Source organism: Pelodiscus sinensis, chromosome 3 (assembly GCF_052426305.1).
Source record: "Pelodiscus sinensis isolate ZL-2025 chromosome 3, ASM5242630v1, whole genome shotgun sequence".
NCBI lineage: Eukaryota > Metazoa > Chordata > Testudines > Trionychidae > Pelodiscus > Pelodiscus sinensis.
Genome location: NC_143054.1, coordinates 17,082,792 through 17,099,717, shown reverse-complemented (window position 1 = coordinate 17,099,717; position 16,926 = coordinate 17,082,792). Strand labels below are relative to the sequence as shown.

At 40.6% G+C, this 16,926-nt stretch overlaps 1 protein-coding gene across 3 annotated transcripts in view; it reads left to right on the top strand.

Moving 5' to 3' along the window:
* Positions 1-16,926, top strand: part of KLHL29 (kelch like family member 29) — a 581,254-nt gene that overhangs the window by 360,621 nt on the left and 203,707 nt on the right. For all 3 annotated transcript variants that reach the window (XM_089777034.1, XM_075923421.2, XM_075923423.2), the window contains 2 exons: positions 8,434-8,575; positions 9,332-9,871. In XM_089777034.1, coding sequence (XP_089633160.1) covers positions 8,434-8,575; positions 9,332-9,871 — 682 coding nt within the window. The remainder of the gene's footprint in view (positions 1-8,433; positions 8,576-9,331; positions 9,872-16,926) is intronic.

Sequence of the window (16,926 nt, the reverse complement as noted above, 5' to 3'; positions counted from 1 at the left end):
GCAAATTCAGTAGAGTGCTGTGTTAAGTACAAACTGCTTAAAAAGTGGGGGAGCAGCATTTTTTTCTGCATAGTAAAATTCCAGCGCTATATTAAGTCAATTTTCAGTTGTTCAGAGTTACAAGAATTTCAGAATTATGAACAACCTCCATTTGCAAGGTGTTCGTAACTGTGAGGTTCTGCTGTGTTGGTTTCACCATCATACCTCTAAAAGATTGTGTGTGCTTCCTTAGCAAGTTATTCAGCCACTGAGTTGGATTGAGAAGCAAAGTCAGGATCTTATCCAGTAACCTATGACAATTTTCACCAGTTGAGGATCTGCCTCTGGATATGTTAAAATTGTATGTGCTTGCTGAAAATACCTACTTTATACGATATTTAGGAGCGAGTACTGCAAATTAGATTGTAAACTCTTTGGGGTAGGGACCCCATCCACAAGTAGTTTTTTGTACAGCATCAGCACAGCAGGGTTCAAATCCTCATTAGGGCTTTGAATTGTTGCTGGTTACAGCTAGTAATAACTAACTGTTTTAAGCTCATTAAAATGGTAGTTGTTTTGATCCTTGATTGCCTTGGAGGGAAGGGATTTTTGCCTCTATGCATTTATCTGTCTGTGTCTTTTTATTTTCAGTGAAGGGGGAAAATAAAGTAGGTTGCATATTGGATACATTATCTCAGTATTAAACTGCCTTTCCCAATCTCTTTTGGATAATTGGAACAGAGAATCGCCACTCTTCATCCATCACTTTAAATGAAGTCCATAGTAAAATAGCTCTGGCTGCTGGGAACCACAAATAAGAGCACTGTATCCATTTCAGTTCCCTTTTGACCATGAAACTGTTTGAAGAGGTTTTAGCACTTTGAGCAGCATCAGGAGGCATGTCAGCAGTTTTACAAGCCTCTTAGGGAATTGCTAAAGTGCACTGTAAGGACCTCCCAGGAAGTGCTTCAGGTTCTTGATTTTTTTTAATTCGGCTAATATTGTATAGTGTGTTATTGATAGTATTTGATCCTGGATTCTCACTGACGGTAAAGGCGTCATTGACCAAAAGTCTAGGTGTCATTCCAGTGCAGAGTTCTGAACCATGTTACTTTAAGGTTGCAAAAGCTATTCAAAAGTAGGCTACCTTGACAATTATTAGGACATGTCTGCGATACGACATTATTTCAAAACAAGTTATTTTGAAATAAAAACTCCCAAAATAATAATTTCAAAAGAACGCGTCCACACTACAAGGCACCATCGAAATAGCTCAGAATTATTTTAAAATAGCAAGTCCACACTGATTGGAGCCTGTACTGGATTTAAAGCTGCCAGAAGCACTCCAGGGAGGACACCAAGAGGGCGGACACTTCCTGTGTCTGCTAGCTGAGGCTAGCAGAGACACATGCTTCCAGGCACTCCTCTCTATGGCCGTGTCTCACACACCGCTCCTCCTTGCCTACCCCCTCGCGGGACACCAGACACATGCCATGCACTCTGGTTGCCCTTGCAGATGCCACAGCACTTCCAACATGGAGCTGGAGCTGCTGCAAAGCAGTGCCAGGCTCATGGGCCTTGTGCTACATGGCGCAGTTGATCCAGACTGTTCACAAGCTGCTTCAGGATGATGACGACCAACCTGAACTGAAGGACCCCTTTGCCCAGGCCCTGGCACTCCCGCTGCAGCAAATCATCCTCAATCCTCAGGACGCCGTGGAATGTTGCTTCTGGCAGAGGGAGACCAGTTCCGACTGATGGGACCTGCAGCAATGGGCCAACCAGCAGTGGCTCCAGAACTTCTGCATGTGGAAGGCCACCTTCCTGGAGTTCTGTGAGTGGCTCGCCCCTGCCCTCAGGCAACAGGACACCCGTATGAGACCTATAATCCCCTGCAGAAGCACATTGCCATTGCCCTTTGGAAGCTCGCCATGCCAGACAGTTACTGCTCCATGGGGACCATTTTGGCATGGGGAAATCCATGGTCAGGATCATGCTCCTGCAGGGCCATCAACACCATGCGGCTGAGGAAGGTCATCCACTCTGGGAAATGTCAACCCCCCCTCGTGGATAGCTTTGTTGCCATGGGCTTCCCCAGCTGGGGGTGAGGGTCATAGATGGCACATACATCCACATCCTGGCCCCCAACCACTGGGCCTAGGACTATATCAGCAGAAAGGGATACTTCTCAATGATGTCGCAGGCCCTGGTGGACCACAAGGGACGGTTCACGGGCATTCACTTCGGCTGGTCAGGGAAGGTGCACGATGCCCGCATCTTCTAGAACTCAGGCCTGTTCTAAAAGATTCATGCTGGCAATTTTCTACCCGACCACACCAGCAGGGTCAGGGATGTGGACATGCTCATGTGCATCCTGGGCGACTCAGCCTACCCTTTGCTCCCCTGCCTTATGAAGCCCTACAGAGGAAGCCTGGACCCCACCAAGGAGAACTTCAACGCCAGGCTCAGCAGGTGCCGCATGGTGGTGAAGTGTGCGCTCGGCTGCCTAAAGGGGAGATTCAGGAGTCTCCTCACCTGCATAGACCTCAGCAACCTTAACATCCCCTATCGGGTGGTGGCATATTGTGTGCTCCACAACCTTTGTGAGAACAAGGAGGAGACTTTCCTGCCAGGGTAGGGGTAAAGGCTGGACAGCTGGCCAGGGCATATGACCAGCCGGACACTAGTGCCCATCAGGCGAGCACTTCAGGGGGCAGTGCTCATTTGGAAAGCCTTGAGGGAGAGTTTCAGCTAAGGCCACCTGTGAGACTCTCCCCACCAGGCCTCTCCACAAGGGGTCTCTGCATTGCCTCTGTGTGTCTTTCTTTCCCCACCCCACCCTTCCCATCTTTTCCCCCACCGCTCCAGAGCAAATGAAAAAGCCTCTTTGTTTAGAAAATACAACTCTTTTTTTTTTTTTTAATTTAGGGGATATACAAGAGGGGAGGGACTGGAGAATGAACCTGGAACGGGGAGGTGGGAGAGGGGCTCAGAGATGAGGATGGGACTGGCACCTGTCTCAAGTCGCTTGGGAGGCTTCAGCTGCCCGAGAGATCCCACCACCACATATTTAGGGGACCCAATGGCCCCTGGGCAGCTAGCAGGAGAAGCCAGGGGAGCGTGTGTGGATGCAGGTGCAGGGAGTTGGGAGGGTGGGCATGGGGGCAGGGAATTGTGGGGGTGGGGATTTGAGGGGGGTGAGGGTGGAGAAGTGGCTGGTTGCCCACTCCATGCACAGGGCCATGTGCTCCATCACAGAGGTGAGGGTGGAGCACATGGTCTTGTGTTGGTGCAGCAGCTGGTCCCACATGGCCTTCAACTGCTCCCAGTCAGCCCGGAACTCAGCGGCTTGCTCCCAGCACTCTTCATCGAACTATCGAACCCCTGGTTGAGGAACTGGAGTCAGGCCATCTGGTCCCACAGCAGGTCTTCTCTAGTTTATTTCCTCCTGCAGATCCTGCAGAGTTGGGAAGATGTCGTTGGAGGTGATGGACGTGCCACTTGCAGCTGGCCCAGATGTGAAGAAAAGTGATAAGGGAAGTCACCCCAGGAGACACTGTGTAGACTGTAGAGTCAGGGACTGGAGGAGAGAATTGCTTGGTTGAATGAAACTCTGAGCATAGGTCAATGGCACTGAACGCTGCCATCATTTTCCACAAGCCACGGGGATTTTAGCTGATATCTGGCTTCGGGGGGTAACAACGTCACAGAGCACAGCTGCTGCTGGCATCCCAAAGCCACCAAGGTCCATTTGCTGCTAGCCTGTTTATTGCAGTGGTGGCTGCCAAAGTTTTTGCAGAGGGGTGTGGGAAGATGTTCTAGCATGGAGGAAGAAATAAGGCTGCTACTCTCCGAAACCTTGGGAAGATTGCAGAGTACCACCATGAAAATTTAAACAAGATATCTCAGGAAGATTCAAGAGACATCCCTGTTTACATAAACAACCTGCTCCGCATGCCTTCTTCTTTCCCCTCTGCCTCACTCTAAAGTGGAATGAAAAGCAGATAACAACACTGCCTCTCTTTGTGGCAAGGCTGCTTCTTCTAGTACGAGTAAATTAAGGAAATGTCAATAGCTGTATCTTACTAAGTTGGGAGTCCAATCAGTACATCATTGTAATGGGAAATACATTTACATAAGTACTGAGATTTCTGCCCTTTTACTGGGCTTGTCCAGGCTCGAATGCTGGGACTGTCTGGACTTGGTGGAGTCTCACAAAGATTTTTGCTTATGACACAGCTGGACTTCTGGTCACCTCTCTATGGTGAACTCCGGTCATCTGAAGAAGTGGGCTGTGCCCACGAAAGCTCATGATATCATCTAAATGTTTTGTTAGTCTATAAGATGCTACCAGATTGTTGTTTTATAATTTTATCTTGAAAATATAAAATCAGTCAATGTTCAGAGTGTTCATAATATAGCCAGTTTCTGGCGGAATAAAACCTTCAACTACAATGCATATGCCTTTTAAAATTAAACTAAACAAAACAAAAAAGTGGAAAAAATCCTACCTAGATTGTGTGCAATTTACCTGTAATTAAGAATACAGGGACATTGAAAATATGCTGAGTTTTGATTGAGTATTCTCTGTATTCTATTGTATGTTTCAGGTTTTCCTGAAATGTGTGCTATTGATGAGATGGGTTATATAGACCTTCCGAAGACCTTCTTGTCTTTTCATGTAAATAGGCATTTGGCAGCATTTTAAAATGCATACCTGATACAATTTTGTTTAATGCATTTCACTTTTTTCATGTGTTCCTTGTTTAATTCAAACAAGCATCTGACATGAAAGCTAAAGATAAAAGTGTGACATGGTACAATTAGCTTCTGTGAAGTCTGCGAAAAACTAATGGAACACATCTCTTCCCTATGCACAACTAGCATAATGCAGGCCATTTTTTAGTCATTTGTGTTATACATGAGAAGCCTGAAATGAGCACTTCTGTGCACCCTCACTTACACAACCAAGCTCCCCGTGTCTGATAATATTGGAAATAATTAAGCTTTCCAAATATGCAAAGTAATATTCTGCAATCAAGTCAGAGACATGAAACACTTGTAATGTAACCTTTGCAGAGTAAGAAAAATAACCTGGAATTTAGATCAGTCTGGAAAGATAGCAAATATGAGTAAATTTTGTTAGCGGCTTTCTCATTTGTCCATCCAGTATTGTCTAAATTGTTCCTCATTAGTGTGTGTTGTGGTTTCATACTGACTAATTTGTAGCTGTTTCTGGTCAAATAAATACAAGCTAAGATTGCAGTTTGAAATCAATGTGCTGGATTTGTGCATTTTAATCCACTGAGCCATTAAGAGACAGTAAGCGAGAATGCTTTGTGAAAATATGCTCTTGAGAAAGTTCTAATATTTTATTGAAGCAGAATAAATTGGTTATTGGTAGCTGAACCAGCAAGGTTCTTCCCATTTTGATCATGCTTTTTTGTTTCCCTTGGTCTAAGTAAATGTCTTTCCTACATTTCATAGTTGGAATTAGAAATAGGATTAAGCTATAGAATTTGGGTTCAGATGTAAATGAAAACTTCCTTCAGTTTCAGGATGTGTTTGCATTTAATGCTGTGGTTTGACCTGCTGGAGAGACAGCCTCAAGCTGTGAAATTTGGGGCTGAATTTTCCTAAAGGATGAAAGGGGATTGACCTAATGCTCTGTGTTCAACCCACTTCTGTATGGTGAAGCACTGGAATGGGTTACCTATGGCGGTAGTAGAAGCTCCATCCCTAGAGTTTTTTAAGTCCAGACTGGACAAAGCCCTGGCTGGGATGATTTAGTTGGAATTGGTCTGCTAAAACAGGGGTTTGGACTCAATAATCTCCTGAGGTCTCGTCCAACGCAGTGATTCTATGATTCTGGATATGCATTGTGGGTTCTTGCTGCCCTGTATCCTTCAGAACACAGATATAATTTCATCTGCCTTTAGATCTACTCAGCTATTACAGTAAATCCATTTCAGTGTTTATTAGGGTGTGACAAAGGTTGCACCAAAAATGGCCGTTATTTTCTGCGTCTTTTGATGATGTTGTTAAATTTATTTTTTAAATGCTTTATGAACACTTCAGCCAGCCCCAATACTTACAACAATGAATCACAACACACAGCTGCCAAAATTAAAATAGGAACACCGTATTTTTGAGCATTGAATAACATGCCATAGATATGTCCTATATAGATATTGAATAGGAATGTTGAGTTCTTTCTGGAAATGGCCAGCCTCCTATCCTCTGCATTTGCTCGTATAGAACATAGTTGTACATGTAGGGTAAATCTCAAGGACCAGGAAAATATATGCTACTGTCAAGGAACAACAGTATTGCATTTCTTCTACCCTGCCACTGGCAGGATGCCAGTGCTCCATGTGGTATGCTGCAGTGCTCTGTTGCCTAGGCAGAGTGGCTTGGCAGCTGTTGAGTGGTGCAGCCATGGAGCAGTGCAGCTGCACACAGAGATGTCTCTGCAGAACAGCTGGTTACAAAATTTAAAAACACATTTTTCCCCCCCTTGTGAAAAATATCTAACACATTTTCATTTGAGATTTTTCAAAGGCAAATTTCCAAACTGAAAAATGTTTAGAATTCTTATTGTTCTCTCCTCTGTTTTTGCGACTGAATTATAGATTAGAATTAATACTATCCAAGGATATTTTCTCCTCACATTTTCTTCTTTCTGTTTATTTTTTCCCTCCTGTTGCCATTTTCCATGTCAAAAACGTTCTGCAAAATTACAGAATAGAAGAAGGAAAAAATGTGAATAAACAAGAAAATCAAAGTCTGGACATTACTCATTTTATTGCACTTATTAGGAATAATGGGGAAAGAAGAAGATGGGGAAAGTAGTTAAAAAAATAAAATTTAAGTAACTATTGATTTTGAAAAAAATTCAATTAAAAACCAAAGTTTTCATTGGTTCCCATAAAAAATGACATTTTCACAGGAAAAAATGCTGGTTTAGCCAGAAAATGTTTCTGTCAAGAGAAATGTTGATGTAGCCGTGTCAGTCCCAGGATATTAGAGACACAAGGCGGGTGAGGTGATACCTTTTGCTGGACCACTCTGTTGCTGAGAAATACAACCTTTCAAGCTTAAACAGAGCTCTAATTCAGGTGAGCTCTCTCAGCAACTGAAATTGGTCCGGTAAAAAGATGCTGCCACAACCACCTTGTCTCTCTTAAGGAGCCCCTATCAGCTCTACTGTGCCTATCCACTGAATAGTGGCCAGCAAGGAAAGCAGCACAGGCTGTTTGCCTCCTAGCAGACTCAGGGGGAGAGATTCTGGTTACCGGACAGAGGGACATTCAAGGGTAAGAGGAGTAGTGAGAAATATGATGGACTTGGTGGAGATGTATTTTGAGAGGCTGGAGATGGGGGATTTGATGGGTTTGATAGAGGGGATTTGAGGTACTGCTGGGGGCAAAGAGGTTTGCAGTTAAGACAGAACTTGTAACAGGGACAGCAGCATCAAGAGTCTCGGTAGAGCCAGCTTCTTATCCCTCAGCTTAGGGGCCAAATTACTCCTCTGAACAAATGGCAACGAAAGGTCATCCTGGCAGGCATGACTTATGTGCTTGAAGGCTCTAAAATGCTGTTTCCTCAATGCTCATTTACTGACTAATAGGCAGCTTGTTCCATTTGTTTTATGGTTGCTAATACCAATGAATGCTTTTAATCTCCCTGCGATGACATAGGCTCCCGTCCTAGATAATCTGGACCTTCTGGAGCACTCAAAGGCATCTTTTCAGTTGTTTGGGAGGAACCAGTAAAACTAAATGGGTGCCTTGTGGAACATTTAATCCTGTGTGATTGTTTACATGATTATCATTCTGATTATGCCCCCTCCATTATTAGTGAGCCCTGATCCTTTCACTACTTTACAGTTATGTTAACAGCTCTGAAGAACTGCCAGCATAGCCACGTTAGCAGCAGAGAACAGTGACACTGTGCTTTTATTATTATTATTATTGGTGTTCAAATTTTGGGGTTGCCAGACACTAACTACTAAGTCTTCTCTTTGCAAATCTACGGTGCTTTGTACTACTGTTGTAAAGTAGTTCTTCTTTCCTCCTGTTTCCTGCTAAACAAAAAATCATCTTTTATTTTTTTAAGAGACTGAGCAAACAGAAAATTGACCCATTTCTATATAAATTGTGATTATATGAACAGATATTATCAAAGTTAAGAAAAGAGCAAGGGCCATTTATTTCTGAAAATCCGGAGGTGGGAAGGTTAATGGTGGTTCTATTAAATTTTCCAGAAATATTTTTTTCAAATGCTGTTTACATTGCAATACTGACATTTAGTGCAAGTCTGGGTAAAAATGTTAGTTAAAGATCTTAAAATATATTCTTGTACTACAACAGTAAAAACTGCTGTCAGGTTTGATTATTATCCCATCTATTCCTAACATTTTTATTCCATATATATTCTTTTTCTTTCTGGTAGACGCCTTGCATTTCCAAGACTGAAAATCAGCCTCAAGGACTTGCAACTAGTGTTAGGTGGGGACAGACACCCATCAATCAGTCTACACCCTGGGACACAGATGAACCACCCTCTAAACAGATGAGGGAGAATGAAAACCCAGGTATGTTTTCAATCTTATTTGTTCTTCTACAAGGGAAAATAGTTCAAAGCAAATTCAATACACTAGCGCCAATTATCTCTCTAAATTAGACTTTATTGTGAGTCCTTTTTTTTATTATAGATGCTGCAGCTGGATTTTTCTCTCTCGCTGTAAAGACCCCCTCAAGTTTCTTCTACACCAGGGCCAATATGTGTGTATTAAGATACTTGCAAGTTCTTTAAAGTGTTTTTCCCCTTTTTCTGTTTTTGCCAGAGTAAAAGGCACTGTGTAGTACTTTAAGATCCCTTTTATGTCCAGAACTACCTGAAATGATTTCCAGCTTCCAGACACACATTGTACATTGTGCAGCTATGCCAGAAGCCTAATTACAACCTCTTTGTAGTGGCTGGAGCACCACTATCACACACGCAGAGTGTTTGTCAGGGAGCCATGAAAGCTCGGTGGGGAAAGAGGTTAATTTTCTTGGAAGCATATACTTTAGCTGCATAAAGCACAAAATGCATAAAATTGTAAACATTCTGCATGTTACCTGATCAGTATTTTAACAATTGCACACATCACTGCAGCAATTTTAGGCACTTATCAGTTTGGAATAGTTCCAGATCCTGAATCACTTTATATAATGTAAAGAAAAAGAAACCTTCGGCGTGACTAAAAGGTTCCTTTATGGACAGCATTTGCATCAAGAGAAAATGTGTGTGTGTGTATTTTGCCAAAATTGTTCTTGCTAGCTTTCTTTTTTCCTCTGTGTCCCAGGTACAGCGCCATGGGTTACAACAGTTCCAGCCGGTAGCCAGCCAACTCTTATAACTCATTCATATGGAATGACTCAGCCTCCAACCTTCAGCCCAGCAGTGAACGTCCAGGCCCCTGTCATTGGAGTTACACCCTCACTCCCTCCTCACGTTACCCCCCAGCTTCCATTAATGCCAGCTCATTACCAGCTTCAACAGCAGCCCTCACAACCGCTGAGTAACATGGTTGTGAACCTACAAAACCAGCCTTTGTACACTAACAGCCAGCCAATCATGTCCTCTATGACTGGGGTTGGTCAGGTGACTCACCCAGGCCACACTGCAGTAGGGAATGGTCATATGACTTGCCCTATTCTGCCTCCACCACCACCTGCTCTGCCTTCAGCTGCCCTACCCAATAGTGTTCCAGCTACCAATGGGCAGGCTGCTGCTCAGCTTCCTCCCAACCAGACGGGCAATCAAGACAACACAAATGGGGTACAAATGCTACGGACTATTGGCGTGGGGAAGTACGAGTTCACAGACCCTTGGCATCCAAAAGGTAAGTCAAACTGGACCTCTTAATGTTGTTTTTGGTACATGGTGCTACAATACACGGGCTTTCAGGAATGAATTGGGCCATAGTATTCAAGTTGTGCCAAGAAAACTGTAAAAGAGATGCAGTCTAGCCAATAAAAACATCTTTACTGTTGTTGTACTTGTGCCAGTACTCCAGCATCAGTTTCCTGTCTTGTGCTCTGCAGTAGCTTTTATGAATTAAAGATGACAAAACCAATTCTTAAGAGGGGGGAAAAAGAAAAGCTAAGCCTTTTTTTAGTATTGAATGACACCTTTTAGGGTCCATCAAAGAATCTGGTATTCCACATCTCTAAGCACAGGAGATAGCAGCTGCTCTATGCTGCACAGTTTCTATGATTCCTTTTGAGAAGTAATATATTTATTTATAAGTCAGACCACTTTCTTTGGCTTGAGTTGAGCCTGACTTACAAGAGTAAAAACTTGTTTTTAACTGTTTCCACCCTGTGCATCTCAAAGGGAACCAAACAAGCTAAAGTTGCATTATTAACTAGAGCCAAAGAAAGCCAGCAAATTCAGTGTTAAAGGTGAAGGCCTATTGCACTATCCACTTCATTGGGCTTAAGTGTTACAATAGTCTGTGAATAGTGGATCCTCAAAGGTTGATCTTTCCAGAAGAATAGCTGCTAAATGTGTCACAATACCCAGGTACAATGGAATCTTATGTTCAGAGTTCCACTCTGATTCAAATTTTGGAATGTTTTAATCTAATATCTGCGTGGTAATCATTTTTTTCACTTTTGGGGTTTTACTCAGTTTTTTTAAATATCATTAAATGCTGTGTATGAAGCTAAAAAGAAAATGTGGGTTACGAAAGCGCAAACATACCTGTCAGCCAAATCTGTTTAACTGAAGCAAAAGATCACAAAGAATCTATTAGGTCAGTGGTGTTATTTTTATATTTGTATTTAGGCAAAGCCCATGTGTAAATTATGTATTCACTTAAGGTCTATTGTGTAGATCTGTATTGAGGCCAAGGGATTCTTAGTAAAAAGTGGTTAGCCCTATAACCTTCGCTGCTTATTATATAAATTATATTTTGGCATGTGCAAACCCCTACCAACATGTCTTGAAAAGCCAGCTCTGAACATGCTCAGCAGTTATTTTCCAAAGCAAAATATGTTGACTAATTTTTTAGTTTTTCAGTCCCAAACTACCAAATACAACTAGACTCTATTACAGGCTGTTTGCCTTCCTTATTTTTCTCTCCTGTAAATATAGATGGGCTCAGAGTGACAGAAGTATAGTGGGAAATAGTAAACTGGTGTTTTAAGTGGCTTTGGTCAATTGTTTCCCTTAAAACAAATCCATCCCGTCCAGGAGTTTGTTTTCCCAATTGGTTTTACATGTTATAGCCCATTGGAAAAAAGGAACTTCTAGACAAAACCTGAGAGATCCTTAGATGTGGTGGTTTTATTAGATTCCTTTCTATGATACTGAAGCCATGCCTTTCCCTGAGCAATGTTTCTCAGCCTTTATGGTCAGTTTACCAGACAAGTGGCATGATTGCTTTACAACTGATACAGCAGTACAACTACATTGCTGCAGATGTGTCTCTGTAATGCTATAGTTTAGGTGCCTCCTACATTGACAGAAGAGATTTTCCATCAGTGTTGTGAATCCATCTCTTTAAAAGGCAGTAGCTAAAAGAATTCTTCCATTGACCTAGCTATATTCACACTGGGTTTAGTTTGACCTACCTGCATTGATCTGGGCATAAAATTATTCACAGCGCTCAGCAATGATCTATTTAATTTTTAGTGTAGACCAGTGTTTCTCAACCAGTGTTACAAGTACCCTTAGGGTACTTGAGAGAAGTCTGGGGGGCATGTCAAGATAATTGAAATATCGAGAAAATAGAATTTTTGTTTTAAGTTTTACGGCGGTTTATTATTTTTGTACTTTTTACACCCAAAAATTTCATCGCCTGCCCGGCTGTGATTAAGTTGTTTAAATAAATGTGTTTGTGATGGTGGAAAAGATTTTTGTGTGTCTGAAAACTATAGGTAGTGGGGGTAATTATAATTTTTTAAAGGTTTTTTTTTTTTAAAAAAACAGGGATTCTTTATTTAAAAAAAAAAAAAAGGTTGAGAAACACTGGCGTAGACCATACCTAAGGCCCTGATTAAGCATCTGCTTAAATACCTGTCTAGTTCCACTGAAGTCAATGGGATTGATTATTTACCTAAAGTTAGACATATGCTTTAAAACCTTAGTTATTGCCAGTATCTTATGGTGTTCTCACTCCCCATTCTATTGTGGGCATTTAACTTGCAGTATAACTCTGGTTGCTTTAAACTGTAGTCTGATTTCATGGCAGAAAATGTGTTTATCCTGGCAAGTATTTAATATTGGTTTTCAAACTCTTGACTGTCAATGATGCTAAGACTGCTCCAGACTTTAGGCTTACAATTGTAAAAGTGGTCTCAGCACTGTTGTGTTTTAGAACATACGCATATGAATGAAAGGCAGGGAAACAGTGAGATACTTGAATTCGGAGATGCTAATAGTTAAAGTTAGGAATAGGGTACAGAACATGACAGCCACACAAGGCCAAAGAAGAACCTTGTACCTTTCTGTGTGATTAGGAACTTTGTTCCTAGGACATGTTCAAAAGCAGAATGTAGAGAAAAACCACCAATTTGAACTGATGACAACTGCTAACAGATGAGCTAGACTATTTTTCATAAATTGCTGGCTAGACAGCTGTTTTCCCAGGAATTAGATTTAACTAGCTTCTCTACTTAGGGTCATCAGCAACTAATTTATTCCCTGTCTTTTAATGCTAAAGAGAGACGATGAAGCATGCATATACAAATGCTTCAAAAGCAGAGCTTGTCCCTCCTCCCTCCAAAAAAAGCATTTCTTCCTCCACTTCTAATTCTGAAAGCCTTTACTTATAAAACTATAATTCCCCTTAGCAAATGTAATGTCAAACAAGCATATACATTATTTGCTTTTTTTAAAGGGGGAGCAGGACAGGGAGGAAAGAAGGGAGAAGACAATTGTGTTTTAAAACCAAATATTAAAAACTTGCTGTGGTAAGTGTAGGATTCTTATTGAAACCATGTGGGTTTGGATGTGGGTCATTTAAAAAAAAATAATTCCCCCCTACGGGATTTAAAGCTCTGCAGCCCAATTGATTTCATGCTTTTACATGATAGACAGCTTGCTCTCAGAGAAGGAATGGAAACAGTGTGATGTTATCAAGCTGTTGAAATATTTAAAGTCAGAATTTTACCAGTTATTTAAAATATTTTCTTTCTTTTGGGGGGGAACCTTGGTCAGCAGCCTAATAAGATCTGCTGCAGATAGCCTTAGGATCTATTTTATTAAATTCCTGAGATTTTCTATTTTATTGTTTGACTTGACAGTCCAGTCTTGCACAGGTCTGAGTAATTACAGAACAATCCCCTAAGTGAAAGAACAGGTCTTTCAGTCAGAATGAATGGAGTACTGATATTTTTAGAGTTTATTAGTGAACTGATTTGAAATTTCACATTTTGTTTCCTATAATTATGTTTCATTTGGCTGAGTTGTATTCCTGTTGGGGCCAAGCTAGAACACATTCACTAAAACCTGTGTTTCTTAATTGTCTACTTTTATTTAAGCTAAACAGATCACAAAAAGTTAAAGACACTGTTAATATGCTGTTTCATTTGCAATAGGTCAAAGTGATCTTCTGTAATGTATGACTGAAGAAGTCAAATAGTCTACATGGTTTCTTGACTGTTAACAATTATTGAATATAGCGGATTTTCTCTCTATTTATGATGTAAAGGACCATTCTTATGATATTAACTCATGGGAGTATTCCCATTAATTTTAATGTGACTTTTTGCATAAATAGAGATTAACTCACATGAGTCAAGGTTGAAGGATTGGCCTCTAAATCTTTCTTCCTTACTGGGTTGTGGGTAGATCATATGACGGGTTTTTGTTGTTTGTTTTTGTAAAACATTTAATATGATTTTTTTATATTTAGCTTCATTAATCAAATTGATTTCATATTTAGAAAGCATCTAACTTATAGGAAAATAGTATTTAAAATATTCTTTCTTTTTTTTTTTTTTTTTTTTTTGCACCACGTGTGAATAATTGCATCTCTGTGCTTTGTGAAATGTGTGGGATCTATTGTCACACACAACCAATGGTAGTAATGAGATATGACTGGTTTAGGCAGTAACTGCCTTTGGGCTGAATTTACGGTAAGCATTTCTAGCCATCATCCAAAGCCATGTAAACTTAATACAGAAATGTCACACAAATATTTTAGTACAGAATTAGCTATTGCACTCCCTCCTTGTTTTGAGTCCTGTTCTGTCTTGGAGAGATAAGTGTCAAGGAAATTAGAAAGGGAAGTATATTCAGAGCTAGTCACTGAGGATCTTCGGAAGCTCACATAGATAAATGAGTACATGCTTGCTGTAGAATATGAAATTATAGTGAGTCAACAAGAATTTTCAAGTCTCATTTTAGTATCTTCAACTAGATTGTCACTTGCTCAGCCCACCTGCCTTGAGGTGTAAGGGGATATAAGTCACCCCTATATTCTCTCACACAGGCTACCTGCATTGTGTATCATTGCCTAGTAATGGAAAGCAACTTCTTCAGGACTGCTATATTACCTTCTGCACTGTTGGGCATGGAGTGGGGCAGAGCACAGCTGAGTCAACATGTGGGATAGGTGGAAATAATATGTATCAGATAAAGGACTGGAATAGATTGCATCCCTTCTGGAGTTATGGGGTTACTATATACTAAACTGAAAATGATTCCTCATGGGGCATCACAACTGAATGCTTCCTCTTACTGTAAGGACATGTGGAAAATCCACAGTCTAACGCATGTGAATAGCCCTGATATGTGTACTACATTAAACTTCCAAGACAAGCTCTGAGAACTTCTCAGTATTTGAAAGTGTATTTGTAAAGCAATCTCATATAACTTCAACTATGAAGACTAAACAGGTTTTGTGCTGCATTTCTTTCTCTGCAATTTATAATTTAGTCTTGAGAGGCTTTGGTTTTAATTTATGAATTTTGATGGATAGTATTGCTGTTTATTTCCAAGTATTTTTCATTTATATTTTATTGGTTTGCATTTTTAACTCCCAGAGAAGATAAATCAAATGCTAATTGTGGTTCAGAAAGTAATAACTATAGAAGTCATAATAGATAAAGAAATAAAATCTGAGCATTTTGTACCCTGAATACTAATTGCACAACACTTCATTTTCAAGCATTATCAAACATCATGAATTAAAACCAATGTAATGCCTACAGATGAATACTGTTGCACCACCTCTGACCTAATCAAATGGAGCATTTATACCTTTCACCTTTGTCAACCTTGACTTTGTTATACTGGAACTCTGACTAGCCCTCAAATAACACTAATGTCTCTTTGTAAATATTGATTTTGTAGAACAAAGGGTTTTGTTGACAATCATCCATTTCTCTTTTTATGCAAAAAAAAATGTTTACTGACTTAGGGCTTAAAAGGAGCTTCAGCTAGACCTGCAGTTTTGTGACTGTAACTAATTTTGAACAGAAAATTGGAAAACTAAATGCAGATGCAGAAGTTAACTTTTTAGCCCTCAAACGACCTAAGAGGACGGTCCTGTGGTTATGACTCTGAACTGGAATACAGACGATACAAATTCAATCCTTGACTTTGCCACAGATAGTTTGGAAAAGTTACTTATTCCACATGTCACACTTCCCTGTTTCTATAATTATGATGCTAATATATCGGCTCTAATCTCCTTTATCTGTTTTGTCTGTTTAGAATGTAAACTCTTCAAGGTAGTAAATGTCTTTTACTGTATGTTTGTAAGTGCTTAGGACAATGATGTCTTGATCTTCTGAGCTCAATATACAAATACATAATAACTGTATGCCCAATGTGGTAACAAGGTACAGTATTAACATTCAAGTACATTTTCTCACTGTTTTAACTCACAAATAATTGCATATACAATATCAGACCCTTTAAAATATCTTTCGAAGATTAATTATGATTTTATATAACCTGTAGGCACTCAGCCACCACAATAAGCAGAAGAAGGCGACTGCAATAATAATTTTAACCAATTCATGCTCCAGTAGGATTGTTTTCAAAGTTCACTGTATGTTAATAACACAATATGTCAGTTCTTCACATATGGAGAGTTCTGAGTGGAATGGTCAAAGTGACTTTGTAAGAGTCCTGCATCAGTTACTGAATGCATAGCATAAAGGATAGGTATTTGATCTGTAGTCAGGTTTTGGGGGTTTTTTTCATCAATGAACTGGCAATCCAGTGCAAGTGCATACCTTCTAATTTCTGACTTCCCACCAGAATATGAGCATCAAAGTCAGTGGTGGGCAACCTGCAGCCTGAGGGCCATATGTGGCCCATTGGGGTTCTGTGTGGGGCCCACGAGACATTTTGTTTACTGTTGTCCACATGTAAGATTGCCAGATTCCACTGGTTTCCATTTGCACTGTTTTTCCTATGAGTATTTTCCTAAAATGACAAGCACATAAACCGAGGGCACATGAAGTGAGGTCAATGCTGATTGCACACATACGGTTGCCAGATGGTTTCAACAAAAATATTGGACATACTTGACATTACATTTCAATCTACATTACATCTTATTTAGAAAATACTGGACATTTATATTTTCTCATTTAAATGTTCTCAATTTGTTTCCCGAACAGAAAGCTCAAATACTGGACTGTGCGGTTCAAAACTGGACACCTGGCAACCCTATGCACGCAACACTGGCTGAGAGAGCTGTATGCTCTCTCTATATCCAATGAAACCGCTGCTATGGTTCAATCGGCAGATCCTGCAAATTCTAGGTACACAAGTGCAGTTAAAAGGAGATTGTCTTGTTTATGACAATCTTGCAGCACAGGGGGATGGAGGGCCACTCATGTGGCCTGCTCATTAGCCTCGGTTGCCCATTGCTGATCTAATTATTACAGTAGACTTCTGATAATCTGGCACCTTTGGGACCTAGGTGGTGCT